The sequence below is a fragment of the Lissotriton vulgaris genome, chromosome 8 (genome assembly GCF_964263255.1).
Source record: "Lissotriton vulgaris chromosome 8, aLisVul1.2, whole genome shotgun sequence".
NCBI classification, from domain to species: domain Eukaryota; kingdom Metazoa; phylum Chordata; class Amphibia; order Caudata; family Salamandridae; genus Lissotriton; species Lissotriton vulgaris.
The window spans coordinates 1,308,917,057-1,308,932,220 of NC_141696.1; the positions used below are offsets into that span (position 1 = coordinate 1,308,917,057).

The following is a 15,164-nucleotide window of genomic DNA, read 5'->3' on the forward strand; positions in this document are numbered from 1 at the left end:
CCCGTCCTTTTTTTGCCTGTTGTATGGCAACATTTCTGGGCTGGGCTTGGCGAATAAGAACTGCAAAGAAACTGTTGATCCAGTAATGTGTTTTCTGCCTGCACTGGCTTTTATAATTTGCTCAATAATACAGTCTTTTAATCCCACTGTAATTCTGTAGGATTTTCACATTCTGAATTGTTAAATTGTTTTATATTGATGTAATGTATTGCTTTTATGATATGTTTTTATATCGAAATAAAGCTTTCAATCAAACCATACAAAACCAGCACTACCAGTTCAAGGTTTTGCCTTTCGGTGTCACCACGGCACCCAGGGTGTTCACAAAGTGCCTGGTGACAGTGGCGGCGCACCTCAGGAGACAGCACATCCATGTCTACCCTTATGTGGACGACTGGCTCATCCAGGCAGTCAACCCAGCAGTGTGCCGCCCACGTGTCCCAAACCATTCACCTCCTGCACAATCTGGGATTTTCACTGAATTACCCAAAGTCCCACCTCCAACCCGCCCACATACGGCAGTATGTGGGTGCGACCATAAACACTCTGGCAGCCACAGCACAGCCAAATTCAGTGAGGGTCAGCAGCATTCAATCGCTGATACAGAAGTTCAGACCTCAACACTCGCTTCCAGCAAGAGTGTTCATGCAGTTGATAGGCATGATGGCCTCCTGCATCTCCATAGTCCCGCACGCGAGACTAAATATGCGCCCGCTTCAGGAGTGCTTAGCACGTCAGTATACTCAGGCTCACGGGCAGTTGAAAGACCTAGTGTTGGTGAGCGGTCGGGCATACAACTCTCTGCATTGGTAGAATCCACGAAACCTTTGCAAGGGACGACCGTTCCAAGAGCCTGTGCCACAGATCATCCTGACGACGGACGCTTCTCTCCAGGGATGGGGAGCTCATGTGCTCCATTGCACTGTGCAGGGACTATGGATGCAACAGCAACGGAAGATGCACATCAATGTTCTGGAACTGATGGCGATCTTCATGGCACTAAAAGCCTTCAAAGTACATCTGTGCAACAAGGTTGTGTTGATCCGGACAGACAACATGACGGCCATGTACTACATTCAAAAGCAGGGAGGAACACACTCTCCGCAGCTGTCTCATCTGGCTCAGAGCATGTGGAAGTGGGCCATTCAGAGGAACATCTTCCTCATGGCGGAACACCTCCCGGGCAAGGACAATCAGATGGCGGACCTTCTCAGCAGGTACAGCCACCAAATGCACGAGTGGGAGATACATCCATCAGTACTCCAACCGTACTTCCAAAGGTGGGGTCATCCAGAGATAGACCTGTTCGCCACAAGGGAGAACGCAAAATGCCAAAGCTTCGCCGCCAGGTTCCCACACCCACAGTCGCAGGGCAATGCGATATGGATGAACTGGTCAGGCAAATTTGCGTACGCTTTTCCCCCAGCACCTCTGATACCGCTGGTGGCACGCAAGCTCAGGCAGCACTCGATGACTCTCATCCTGGTTGCTCCAACGTGGGCTCGCCAGCCATGGTACACCACGTTTCTGGAACTGTACGTGGTACCGCATCAAAGGCTACGCCTCACACCCAGCCTTCTGAGGCAGAGCCATGGCGACATTCAGCATCCAGATCCGCAACAGCTCAACCTGGCGATCTGGCTCCTGAGGTCTTAGAGTTTGGCTACTTACACTTGCCTCCTGACTGTATGGACATCATCCGGGAGGCAAGGAAGCCCACCACATGAGCATGCTATGCGGCAAAGTGGAGGCGGTTTGTCATTTATTGTGCAGACCACAACATTAACCCACTAGATGCATCTATTCAGAACATCATTTGTTATCTTTTCCATTTGTACAAATGTAATCTGGCCTATGCTTCCATTCGCATACATCTATCCGCAGTGGCCGCTTATCTCCAGAACAGGCAGCACCTCTCACTTTTCAGGGTGCCTGCCATTAAGGCCTTTCTAGAAGGATTCAAACTAGTCATTCCTCCACGGAGTCCACCAGCTCCGGAGTGGAACCTCAATGTGGTCCTCACCCGGCTGATGGGTCCTCCCTTTGAACCACTGCATTCCTGCCAGATTCAATTCTTGACATGGAAAGTGGCTTTCCTCATAGCGATTACATCGCTGCGACAAGTTAGTGAGCTCCAAGCACTAACTATCCAAGAGCCATTTATTCAAATTCATTCTAACAGGGTGGTGCTTCGCACTAACCCTAAATTCCTTCCTAAGGTAGTGTCTCAATTCCATATTATCCAAACTATTGAATTGCCTGTTTTCTTCCAAAATCCTGAGTCATTGGCGGAGAGAATGCTCCACACCCTTGGCGTCAAGAGGGCCCTGATGTATTACATCAATAGGACCAAGGATTTTAGGAAAACTAAACAACTCTTTGTTGCCTTTGCGCCACAACACAAAGGTAACCCCATTTCCAAAGCTGGTATAGCTAGGTGGATCGTTAAATGTATTCAGATCTGCTATCTGAAAGCCAAGCGTACTCTCACCATTCCACCGAGGGCCCACTCCACCAGAAAGTTGGGGGCCTCCATGGCTTTCCTTGGAAATATTCCTTTGGAAGACATATGTAGAGCAGCCACATGGTCTACCACACACACATTTACAAAGCATTATTGTGTTGATGTGCACTCCAAACAGCAGGCAGCTGTAGGGCAGGCTGTTCTAAAAACACTGTTCCAAACTGCTGCAGCTGGCACAGGCGGCCGCCGTTAATGGAGGGACTGCTATGTATTCTATGCACAGATATGAATTCAGCAGCCCACATGCCTCGAACCGAATATGCTACTTACCAGTATGCATCTGTTCTTGGCATGTAGGGCTGCTGACATTCATATCGCCCACCCTCCTCCCCGGCGCCTGTAGCAGCTGCAGAATTCACATATACTTCTAGCATAGTCATCTTTCACTTAGTTTCACTCCATCTTGGCCACAATGGCTAAAAACAATCTGAGGATGGAGTCGATGCCCATGCGCACTGTAGTCCAGGGGAGGAGCCACCTATCTCGTGATACTTCGAAGACTCTTCCAGGACAACAATGTGCAATCATCCGGACCAAAAACTAGGCAGCGATCTATGCACAGATATGAATGTCAGCAGCCCTACATGCCAAGAACAGATGCATACTGGTAAGTAGCATATTCGTTGCATGCCGACACCCTGGCGCAAGATGCTGAGGTTCCTGCATGCAGACACTCCAGCTTGCAGTGTGCAGGCATCCCTTGCGTGGTGTCCATGGCGAAACCAAGACTGGTTCCCACAGTCTCTCACTTCAGGTAATGGGGTTGACCTTATACTAGAGGGATTCTTGGCTTTACATTCACATACATTGTAGGTACACTTGGGTACATCTAGTTAGGGTTGCTTCGTAGGAGTGCGCATTTACTACTGTCATGTATTTTATATACTTGCCTGTATTAATTGTTTTAGCATGATGGTAGGAATCTACCATCCTCTTTCTCTGTTAGTCCTTCTAATCATTTATATCTGTTTCTGTCTAATGGTTCTTTCAGCACACCTATTTTACACTAGAATGATGCTGGTTCAATAAATGCTTATTGAAAAACGTCCCCACAGTTTATTCTGTGTATCTCTGTGAGACAAAGTAAGCACGAGCGACTGAGCGAAAAGTATTGCACTGTTTACATGATCCTGAGGGATCAATGTTGTCATGTTTGATAGTTGCTAAGAACTATTCTCTCCTTGGTAAGAGTGGTTGCTAGTGGCACTGTGAGATAGCTGGTATACAGGCTAACATACTCAGTAGGGGTGTCTAGAATAAGTCCGGACACTAGTCCTACCGTCTATGTTGACTAAACGTGCAGATCCTATATAGGTGTATAGGGACTACACAACCGTTATCACGTAAACTGTTCAGCTCTCAGCACACAATACAACACAGGCTACATAGGGCAAGTTTCCTCTTTAGACCAGGCATGGGTTTGTATAGGGGTGCTTGAGATTGTGCATTATACTATGTTGTATGCCTTTGACTCGAATACTCTAAAAAATAAATAAGTCTTTTTTGTTTGTCTCTTCATGGGCTTGTATTGGAGTGACGGGCAATATCTGTGCCATTGATGATTCTGTCCTTCGCAAAGGACTGTTTATTCAGCAGCACTACTGGGAAAGTAATAGTTTCCACTAGAGGTGCAGTACATATTCTATATCTCAGCTTGTCTTGCCAGGTGTGGTCGGCTCATCACCTCCAGTCTTTTTAATGAAGTGTTCATACTTAATGGGTTTCATTTGTCCCCGTTATAGAGCTACAAGCTCTAGAACAGACAGCAAAAGCAAAACTGCGTTGGTTGCATTGAACAGCTTGACAGCTGAAGGGAGGGTGGGTGGACTTGGCACTGTTTCCGCTAACAGCAATAAGTTAAAGGTTGTATTACATGGAACGGCTCATCAAAGCCGTCTGAACACTTTAGCTGACCATATGCCTTTCCCGTACCTTCTAGTTAGGCTTGCACTGGGACACAGCCAGCAAGAGCACAGGGCAGTCTCTTTGTGTGACCTTGTGACCACGTCAGGTTATCCTCTGTGACAGAGCCATTATCGAAGCTGTTGAGAGATTCCCCTGTTGTTTTTTCTTGAGTCTCTGACAGTCAACTGAGATGAGTAGCGAAGACCGCAGAGGTAGCTGCAGCATCCAGGGCTTTATATTGTTTGGGATGAAAAAAGTGTGTGGGGGGGTGTCCTTTAACACCTTAGCACTCCCTCCCCTGTGCTGCCGTCGGCCAACGGCCGACAAAGCCCTGCCCACCCTTTAGAACGCGCGCACCGGCGGAAAAACTACCGCGGTTAAGGCGTTAAAGAGGGTGTGGTCTATGTAATTAGGGCCATGGCTTTGAAACAAACAATTAATATGATTCCCATGGTATATTACACTGAAAATGCATCGTTTTTGGGTCTCGGTACTATCCGGTTCGTCAGAACCGGAAGTAGCGAGATCTTATGTCTCTTAGAGGGGCTCTTCATCCCGCCTCTAATTTTGGCTCTCTCCCATTGGCTGGCTTCCTAAATGGAGGCCAGCCATTGGAGGAGAGAGCCGTCACTCCAAATAGGCTCCGTCCTTTTCGGATTTGGAGGTGTGTTCGGTGTCCTTCTTTCCACTTTTTAGCCACGCCCACTGAACACGCCCCCAAATCCGAAAAGACGGAGCTTGCCGGCCGCCATTCAATGAAGGTGAGCCTCGCGCCATTTTGTTTCTTTGTCCTCTTGCCCGCAGCTCTCCTCCGTCCCGCTTCCCCCTCCCTCCGGCCGCAGCTCTCCTCTGTCCGGGTTCCCTCCCTCCGCCCGCAGACCGAGTCATACTTTTGTTTATTTAGCTGGCATCGTGACACAATTGCCAAGCTAGCCTTGCCAGAAGTCGAAAGGTTTGGCCGTTGTTAAGTAAAACAGCGGTTGGCTTTTCGCCGCTGTCCGTGTATGTTTCCCGCCCCGCTGTCTGTGTATGTTTCCCGCCCCGCTGTCCGTGTATGTTTCCCGCCACCCCGCCCCCCTCCCGCCCCGCTGTCCGTGTATGTTTCCCACCCGCTGTCCGTGTATGTTTCCCGCCCCCCCTCCCGCCCCGCTGTCCGTGTATGTTTTCCGCCCCCCCTCCCGATGTCCGCTGAGCGACCGTGGTAGGACGCAGAGCCGTGCCTCGGGTTGCTGAGGCATGGGAGGGCTGGCAGCCCTGATACAGACAGCCAGAGGGGGGACGTGCGGCCCTTTTTGCACTATCTGGCCGCCACCTCGCATGCCGTAGCAGGTCCGCTGAAGCCGCTGGTCACCGTTGTTCCGGTGCGGCCTGAAAAGTTGCAGCTGCTTGAAATAAAGAAGCCTTTCCTGACCGCGATTCGCTTCTCGGCCGGGCCCCGGCGAGTGGGCCTAAGGCTATCGTAGGCATCAACGGTGAGAGGATACTGGTGTGGAGTGTACATCACAAGGTGACCCAAAGCAATAGAGAGACAGTAGATGAGACGCAAAAAACGGCGATGAGGTGTCGGAGCAAGGTCACCGGCTAGTGTTGTTGTAATTGGTCACTGCTGGGTGTCTATGGAAGCACTTTCAGGCGAAAGACTTGACGGGAGAAGGACATAAGTGACTGTATGCTGCATACTGGGGTCATTTGTGACTTGAGCGCAATAAATTGTGTCTATGGGTGAGGCCGGTTCTCCACCAAACCCCCCCCCCCCCGTTCCTGATTGCTTCCGTGGGTCGCATTGCGACCCCGTACGAATGCCCGCAACTTTAAACGTCTACAGTCTGAGTCCGCTACTTGGCGTTGCTGATAGTGTGAGCAGGCGATAATTGTGTTTTTATTGATCGACTGAGTGGTCTGCTTACTCGATTCCAGGTAGAACCCCTAGCCTGTAATTAGCATAGTTAATCCTGGCACTCATCCACGTTTTGAGCCGATAGGGGGCGCTAAACCTCCCGCGGTGTGGGTGGGGGGTGACTTGTTACCATTGTGTGTAGACTCTTGCAGGTACCGCCCATCCCGCACCTGGAGCAGCCGCAGTCCAGTGAACCCGCTTCAGCTGTCGCAGCCTTGGTCTTCCACTGTTGGACCCTCACGGATCTTCATTATCACCTTTGCCCCACTCCCCCGCTTTGCCCATCTCCTTGTGGTTTGTTTCGTTTTATCATTAAAATGGTTTAACCTATACGGGGATGCCAGTTACGGTTGCGGGGGCTAGTGACCCCAGGGACCTTTGCTGGCACCAGAACACAGACACTAGCCGAGGCTGCCCGCCAATCACGGCTGCCCTACTTTGGCGCTGAGTGATTCTGCGCTTTTTCACTTATCACTTTCGACTTCTGTCCCATTCTCTGCCGATAGCTGAACACAGATAGACGGACTACATGTAAACACATCCACATAAAAGAACTTACTTTAGTACTCTCTGCCCTCTACAACCGCAGAAAATGTAAATGTATTGTTTTCTGGATTCCCATGAGTGGGCAAAGGGAAACCCTGAGACTATGACGTGCGCATGTGAAGAGAAACCAGGGTACGAGTTGCGAGTGAGTGATGCTGGGAGAGATACGGGTGGTAAATGCGGAGTCGGCAGGGATAAAGTCGGAGGCCCTGTGGAGTTTGTACAACATAGTGGGCTCGTGCCTGTTTTACTGTGCCTGCACGGTACCTTTGTGGGGCAAGATTTCAACACTCCACAGATTTAAACGAGGTTTTTGCTTTTAGGTGTCCAGTTAGTGTCACTCTGTAAAACCTTTACTTCCTTTCAACGTCCGCCCCCCTAATTTGGGCCTGAGTGGGCTTGTGGTGCCTAATTTGCTTCCATAGGTACGTGTCTGGGTCTGTCCTACAGGAGCAGGATGCAATGCTAGGCGCCATTAAAGTCAAGTAAACTGTGGGGTTTATTGGGGGGTCCTTTTTCCCCTCTCTTTGGGGGAGGGTGACGAAATTGGTGTTTATAGGCGGTTTATAGGTTACAGCAGGTAGAAAAGTGGACCGGCCTGTCGGTTGCTTTTCTGTCTTCACTTTCTGTTCATAAATGACAATTATAGTAAAGGTTGAAGACCCCTGTTGGGGTTTGCTAGGGCGCTTGGGGGGAGGGGGGGGCTCCTTTCTACACAAAGAGCACGAAATTGTGGGGTGGTTATGCATTCATTTGTCATTGGCAGGCTCAGTAGTGTGTTTGGTGTTAGAGGAATGTATGTTCACTAGTACTCAAGACGTGGAATCGGTGGCTAGTAAAAGATCGTACTGGAGAAGGTGAAAGGGAGTCATTGGATAACCTGGCGAAACACTTATCTTTGGGCCAGACGACCTAAAGTATTTTATCGGCTGAGTGCTGTCATAAAGATTCTTCACAGTCTCAATGCAAACACTTAAATCATACTCAGGCCAAATGTTATGTCTGTCTTCGTACACAGTAAAACTTTCGGTCCTCGTGGTACACTCGTTTGTCTAGCCTGAAGAAACTAATACAGTTTACTTTATACTATACACTTTTCCATACATTGACTACATATTTGAGAACGCAAAGATTTGTAAGCTGGTTTGCTGACTTGGTGTTTCGAAGATATGCAGCCACCAGCATGCTTCATTCACCATTTCTCATTTCTTACAACTGCTTATTCGTGTGTCAAGGTTAGCCATTGCATTCTGTACACACCGACACATGTCTTTAACACCAAATGTGGTAAGTCGGTATAGGTTATAACCCAGAAAACTTTAAAAAACAATAAAACACGATCTGAACAAAATTTGTACACACTTTATAAAAACATATTTGTCATTGATCAATAAAACAGCATCTGATTGTGCTGGGAGATATCAGATAATTTGACATGGCGAACACCAAAGTTTTTAAAATGTATGTTTTTTTTCTACATCCAGTCCCAACCTCAGGTTCAGGATGCCTATGGCTCTCCACAGTTGTCGGAGCCATTTTGACATCTGGAAGGCATAAATTGGACAAAGGGACAAGAGGTGTGTCTCGTTTTCAACCCAGTTTGGGCAACTGTACCCATATTTCTGTGACTAGACAAAGCACCCTGCTTAAAAGTAAAACATTTGAAATGTAAAATGCCATCCCTGAACTTAAAATACAGAACCTTAGTCAGCACTGGTTCCATCTTAACCAACATAACCCTCTAGTTTTTTGGGTATACAGTTGTAAGTCAGGAAAAATTCCAGGTGTAGTATTGTAGAATATCTCCTGGAACCATAATTTGCATGCAAATGTGACTTCATGTGCTGTGTTAGTGGTAATGGACTGAGGGAAGGACAAAAAAATGTAACAAACAACCAAGATACCAACGTGCTGTGTGCTGTAGAGTGCTGTGTGCTGTAGAGTGCTGTAGAGTGCTGTGTGCTGTAGAGTGCTGTGTGCTGTAGAGTGCTGTAGAGTGCTGTGTGCTGTAGAGTGCAGAGTGCTGTGTTCTGTAGAGTGCTGTGTTCTGTAGAGTGCTGTGTGCTGTAGAGTGCTGTGTGCTGCAGAGTGCAGTGTGCTGCAGAGTGCAGTGTGCTGCAGAGTGCAGTGTGCTGCAGAGTGCTGTGTGCTGCAGAGTGCTGTGTGCTGCAGAGTGCTGTGTTCTGTAGAGTGCTGTGTTCTGTAGAGTGCTGTGTGCTGTAGAGTGCTGTGTTCTGTAGAGTGCTGTGTTCTGTAGAGTGCTGTGTTCTGTAGAGTGCTGTGTGCTGTAGAGTGCTGTGTGCTGCAGAGTGCAGTGTGCTGCAGAGTGCAGTGTGCTGCAGAGTGCAGTGTGCTGCAGAGTGCAGAGTCCTGTTGAGTGCAGTGTGCTGTTGAGTGCAGTGTGCTGTTGAGTGCAGAGTGCTGTTGAGTGCTGTGTGCTGTAGAGTGCAGTGTGCTGTGTGCTGTTGAGTGCAGAGTGCTGTTGAGTGCAGAGTGCTGTTGAGTGCAGAGTGCTGTTGAGTGCAGAGTGCTGTTGAGTGCAGAGTGCAGAGTGCTGTTGAGTGCAGAGTGCTGTTGAGTGCAGTGTGCTGTTGAGTGCAGTGTGCTGTTGAGTGCAGAGTCCTGTTGAGTGCAGTGTGCTGTTGAGTGCAGTGTGCTGTTGAGTGCAGAGTGCTGTTGAGTGCTGTGTGCTGTAGAGTGCAGTGTGCTGTGTGCTGTTGAGTGCAGAGTGCTGTTGAGTGCAGAGTGCTGTTGAGTGCAGAGTGCTGTTGAGTGCAGAGTGCTGTTGAGTGCAGAGTGCAGAGTGCTGTTGAGTGCAGAGTGCTGTTGAGTGCAGAGTGCTGTTGAGTGCAGAGTGCTGTTGAGTGCTGTGTGCTGTTGAGTGCAGAGTGCTGTTGAGTGCAGAGTGCTGTTGAGTGCAGAGTGCTGTTGAGTGCAGAGTGCTGTTGAGTGCAGAGTGCTGTTGAGTGTGTCTGTGTGAAGGTGGCTCTGTGTAGGGTGTAGCTATTGGCATTGTAAATGACAATGCCATTTATTTAACGATTAAGCTATTGGCATTGTAAATGACAATGCCATTGATGATTTAAAAAAAAAGAAATGTCATGAGCAATGCCAATAGCTCTACCTTTAATAATGCCGAGACCATTGCATTGTAAATACTTGTTTACTATTTGAAAATGAACCTCATGTTATTTTGCAGGCGAACATTCTGTCTCGGGAGCTGAACCCTTTCTGGAGAGATGGTGGTACCGGGCTGCCGCCGGAGGAGGGGGATGCAGCGCCAGTTAAAAGAGGTAAAGACACCGTGTCGTCCCTTTATCCATGCCAGCAGTTTAAGAAGGCACGTTCCCCACCTCTGATGCCCCTGTTTATAACTCGCCAGTTTGCTTTCTTGCGATAACGATTTACCCCGTTTTGTAGGAACAGGAACTTCTTCATTAAAAAAACAACAACTCGTGTAGGCCGTTAGCATGAAAATATATTCCTAAATCCCTACAATTAAAATGCTTTATTCCTCCCTGAAATCTTTGACTCCTCCCAGTTTTCCGCTGATGACTGACAGGTGCAGTATGTTTAATTGGGGTGCAAATGTTTACACTGATGCGACTGCTAATTCCACTCTACCTATAATTTATAACTCCGAATGTTTTGACCTTCCTTTATTTCTCATTGGCTTCGGAATCCTCTGTTTTGAAACTAATTAAAGTAAAGCAAGATTCTGCCAGGAAAAGATAAATTGTCGTGAACTCATTTGATTCCTTTCATTCCATTACCCAAATTACAGCTTTAAAATATTCAGCTACTAAAAGATGTGATTCACATGTAGATGAAGTACTGGGAGGTAGGGGCTGAAAGAAATTGTATTTGAGTTAGAGAGGCAAATGAGAAAATCTCAGACATGGAAATATGTTGGCATAGAGATAGATTGTACCTGTTTTACTATAAAATTCGGTAATTTCATATTTCTGTTCGCTGTTGTAACATTGTTTGGAAGCAGACCTATTTAATATCCATGTGAAGTATTTAAAGATTCCACTTTACACCGCGTGCACCCTCTAGCAATGCTCTATTATTTCCATGTATGCATTAATCACACATTTTTCAATGGAAAGTTTTACTCACTGATTAGTTATGATTGACCTAATACCTTTTAGGTCTGGCCTAGAAACTGCTTTCGGCTTTTGCCATTTCCTGTAGCCACAACATATCATCAACCATAAACACGGGGGTCTTTCGGTATGCCCTCGTCAGCCTTTGGTACACAATTCACATTCTGTTACAGGCAGACACAGCATAAATATGGGGCAGTGGGTCACCCTTTGCCTGCTTTCTTGCACTGTGAATTGTGTTGTTTTTACTGATCAAAAAGAAGTGCAATTCTGAAGCCGAGCTAGTAGTGGGCTAATGATTTTTCTCTCCATTCTTTACACTTTTCTGTATTTTTTTTATTCATCCTGCAGTGTTAAAACTATGTCTTTATTTGGTAAAGAAGCTGGTGAATTTGCATTTCCCCAATAAGGATCATATTTTCGTTTGATGGGCATTAAAAGTAACAAGGATTTTATCCATCCCTGTTTAAGTACACCTGCCTGCTAGGAAGCACTCGTACTGTTCTAGTAAAATGAGTGAGTTTTTTTTATTTAAACGTTTATTGCTACCACATTTCGTAAAATATGCTTTCAATGAAAGGTAATAAAAAAAGTAGCATCCCACCGGCTTGCAAATGTAGTGGCCAATGCTTTTAAAAATGTTGTCGTAAACTAAAGTTCCCTCTTTTGCTTTTCAGAACATGAAGATGATGCGAGTAGTATTTGGTTGAAATTGCGCACTTTCAAAGAGACAATTTTACCCTGTTGTGATCTGAAATATTTGTCATCCTTTAAGTGGTGAAGTAAACCATAACGTCTGAACCGAAAGGAGTGTCTTCTGATTACTATACAAATGCAGCTAGTTAGATAGTGCCAACTCCCCATCTAGTCAGGTCGAAAGATGCATATCCAGTGAGGAATGAAAGTAAAAGACTGCTGCAATTGAAGCGAACATGCAGTTCATGTGCCTATATATCAATAGACACTTAAGTTGTTTCATATTACCTTAAATTAAAAATCAAGGAATAAAATCAGGTCCACAGACAGCTAAATATATAAAGCCATGTGATTGTGAGAAAATAAGCCAAACCCGGCAACAATTTTAATAAAATCATGGCTAAAAATTTACAAGAACGTGGATGGTGACTGATATATATTCTACTGGACGGTCACCAATAGGTAGTTATAGTTAAGACCAAAGTTTCCATTGGAAAAGCGTTTTTTTCTTTTGCCAATAACTTTGGCGTTGCATGATGAATCTTTACAACATTTTCAAAAAACTTCCACTTTTTGGTTCTGCTGCTGTGTTAAAAGTTTTGGGGTGATCCGTTAAGAAGTGGCCAAGAAAACAAGCATTTACAATGCAACGGTTTCGCCTTTGGAAAAGTTTGAGCTATTGGCATTGTGAATGACAAACTTTTTATTTATGTGTTGGTTTTGAAAACAGATAAATAAATGGCACTGTCATTTACAATGGCAATAGCTTAATCTCTCGCAAATGCGATTTGGATTGCAACTATTTCAGTTATCATTTTGCACTACGATGAAAACTGGCTTGTGCATTTACTCCTGCAGAAGAGTATCAAGAGGAGAGTCAGCAGGTGTCCCTGTAGGAGGTAGTGTATTCAAGACTGTGCAATACAATTCATGCTCCCTTCCCAACTCACTTGGTCTAGAACGCCCAGTCATACACTGCACCACCATACATTGCGACACAAATTGAATAACAAATTGAAATATATATTTCCATCTCGGCTAGAATGCTGGTTAGTTAGAGCAACCAATCACTGAATGAATCAGCTATTGTCTATAGGGTCCTCCAGAAGCTGACAGGACAAGGGCAAGAAGGGTGAGGTAACTAACAGAGCGCTGTAATGTCATAGGGTGATGTTAACAGCAGAGCCGCAGATCAGTGTAATGTCACAAAGTAAGGAAAACAAGCAGAACACTAGGGTGAGGTACAGCTGCAGGGCACCCTGCTGTTACAAGGTGCGAAAAACAAACTGAGCACTGTAATATCATAGGGTGAAATAAATAACGAGGTGGTATAAGCATGCAGAGCACTGGGTGACATAAAAGAGCAGAGTACGATGGTAAACAGAGCACTGTGATGTCACAGGGTGATGTAAAGAAGCAGAGCATTGTGATGTCAGAGGGCGATGTAAATAACTAGGTAGTAATAGCAAGTAGAGCACTGGCTGACATAAAAGAGCAGAGCACTCTAATGTCAGAGTGAGGTAAACAAGCAGAGCACTGTGATGTCACAAGGTGATGTGATCAGGCAGAGCTTTGTGATGTCACAGGGCGATGTAAACAGTAGCACTGTGATGTCACAAGGTGATGTAATCAAGTAGAGCATTGCGATGTAAACAAGTAGCACTGTGATGTCAGAAAAGAGATAAACAAGCAGAACACTGTGATGTCAGTGTGAGATAAACAAGCAGAGCACTGTGATGTCAGAGTGAGATAAACAAGCAGAGCACTGTGATGTCAGAGTGAGATAAACAAGCAGAACACTGTGATGTCACAAGGTGATGTGATCAGGCAGATCTTTGTGATGTCACAGGGCGATGTCAACAGTAGCACTGTGATGTCACAAGGTGATGTAATCAAGCAGAGCATTGTGATACCACACAGGGCAATGTAAACAAGTAGCACTGTGATGTCACAAGGTGCTATAAAGAAACTGAGCACAGCTGGGTGGTATAAACAATGAGGGTACTGTGACATCACACGGTGATATAAACAGGAAGAGCATTGTGAAGTCAGAAAGTTGTGTAACAGTGTGCTGTGATGGCAGAGTGAGAACATATCACTGCATCTCTAATGTAAAGACTGGATTTACCAATTGTTTGTCAGCTAAAAAAAATTACATGAACTATTTGGAAGTCTACTTTGAGATCAAACTAAATAGTTTACTCTACAACCACCCAACACTCTCATCCTATCCGCCTTCCCTCAATGTTGTTGCATCCTAACAGACCCTAATACATTGGGCGCTGTTTCACCAAACTTTGAGGGGTAGCACACGTGATGTCAGATAGCCTTTGTCCTCCGATGACATTACAGGACAGGCCCTTTTCCCCATCGTTACCCCCAAAGCAGCCTCTTATTGTCTGCAGAGAGACTCCAGAAGTAAGGAGGAGGAAAGGACGGTAAAGAAAGTAAAGATGGCGGTTAGAGCTCTGTTTACCACCTGCTACTATCCCGCCAGTGAAGGAGCATCCAGGACAGCACCAGGTGCTAGCAGCAAGACTCGAGTAGCAGGTAACCCCGACTAGCCCTAGCTGAGGCCCACGCCTCGGAGGCACCTCAGTGTCATGCTGGCGCCTTACAAATGCATCATGGTTTAGGAACTCAAGCTTCTTTAGGCCTTTGTGACTGTTAGTGCCTGGAGGCAGCTTCTCGGCGCATACATGTGATACAGATGAACTATATCATAGCCTGTATCCAATCCTCCCAGGTGATCGTATTATCAAATTATGCTGTTAATGCCGCGTGCCACCAAAGTATACATCAGGAGAAGAAATCCAGCAAGCTTTCTGCTTGCATTTGGAGAAGGAAGGGATTTATTCATGATATTATGCTTTAAACCCAGCATCCCTGAGACCCCTCATCTGAATAAACATGTGCCTCCCAGCAGCCTGTGTGCTCTGCGCACTAGAGCCGGAAGAGTCCACGAATCTAAATTCAAAGCAAAACACGGTGGAGAAATTGCTTTTTCAAACAGACGCAGATATTGTTTGCTTGAGGAGAGGATGAAAATAATTCTTCCTTTAAAGATCCTATTCTAGGGAGATTTATTTTCATTAACTGCTCCGTGTCAGTTCAGAAATGCTGTTTGACGGAATGAAACCTTCCTTTAAGCCCCTAAACCCAGGCAGTTTTTTCTCGCACAATTACAGGTTAAAGTCAGCACAGAAAAGACAGGAATAAGAAAGAAAAATGTCCCTCTTTGAACGCTTCACCGCAAAGTGTCTGTTTGTTGAACTTTCTGAGAGATTGTACTGTGTCGCCCTTGCTTTTAAATAGCGCCTGCTACCCCGCCTTCACAATGCTCCCGGCCCGCTACCTGTACCCCCGGTCCCCCATCTCGGGACCGGGCCGTCAATGGCTCGCGCTGTTTGTTTCTTTTTCCCGGCGGCAGCGAGCAGCCAATCGGTGCGCGGCGGCAGGCGGGACTTCCCTCCAAATGCGGAAGTCC

The 15,164-nt window shown here is 46.4% G+C and overlaps 1 protein-coding gene across 1 annotated transcript in view; it reads left to right on the top strand.

Annotated features, from left to right (window-relative positions):
- CWF19L2 (CWF19 like cell cycle control factor 2) overlaps window positions 1-15,164 on the top strand; it is a 1,214,198-nt gene that overhangs the window by 223,732 nt on the left and 975,302 nt on the right. The window contains exon 6 of the mRNA XM_086935247.1: window positions 10,072-10,165. Coding sequence (XP_086791373.1) covers window positions 10,072-10,165 — 94 coding nt within the window. The remainder of the gene's footprint in view (window positions 1-10,071; window positions 10,166-15,164) is intronic.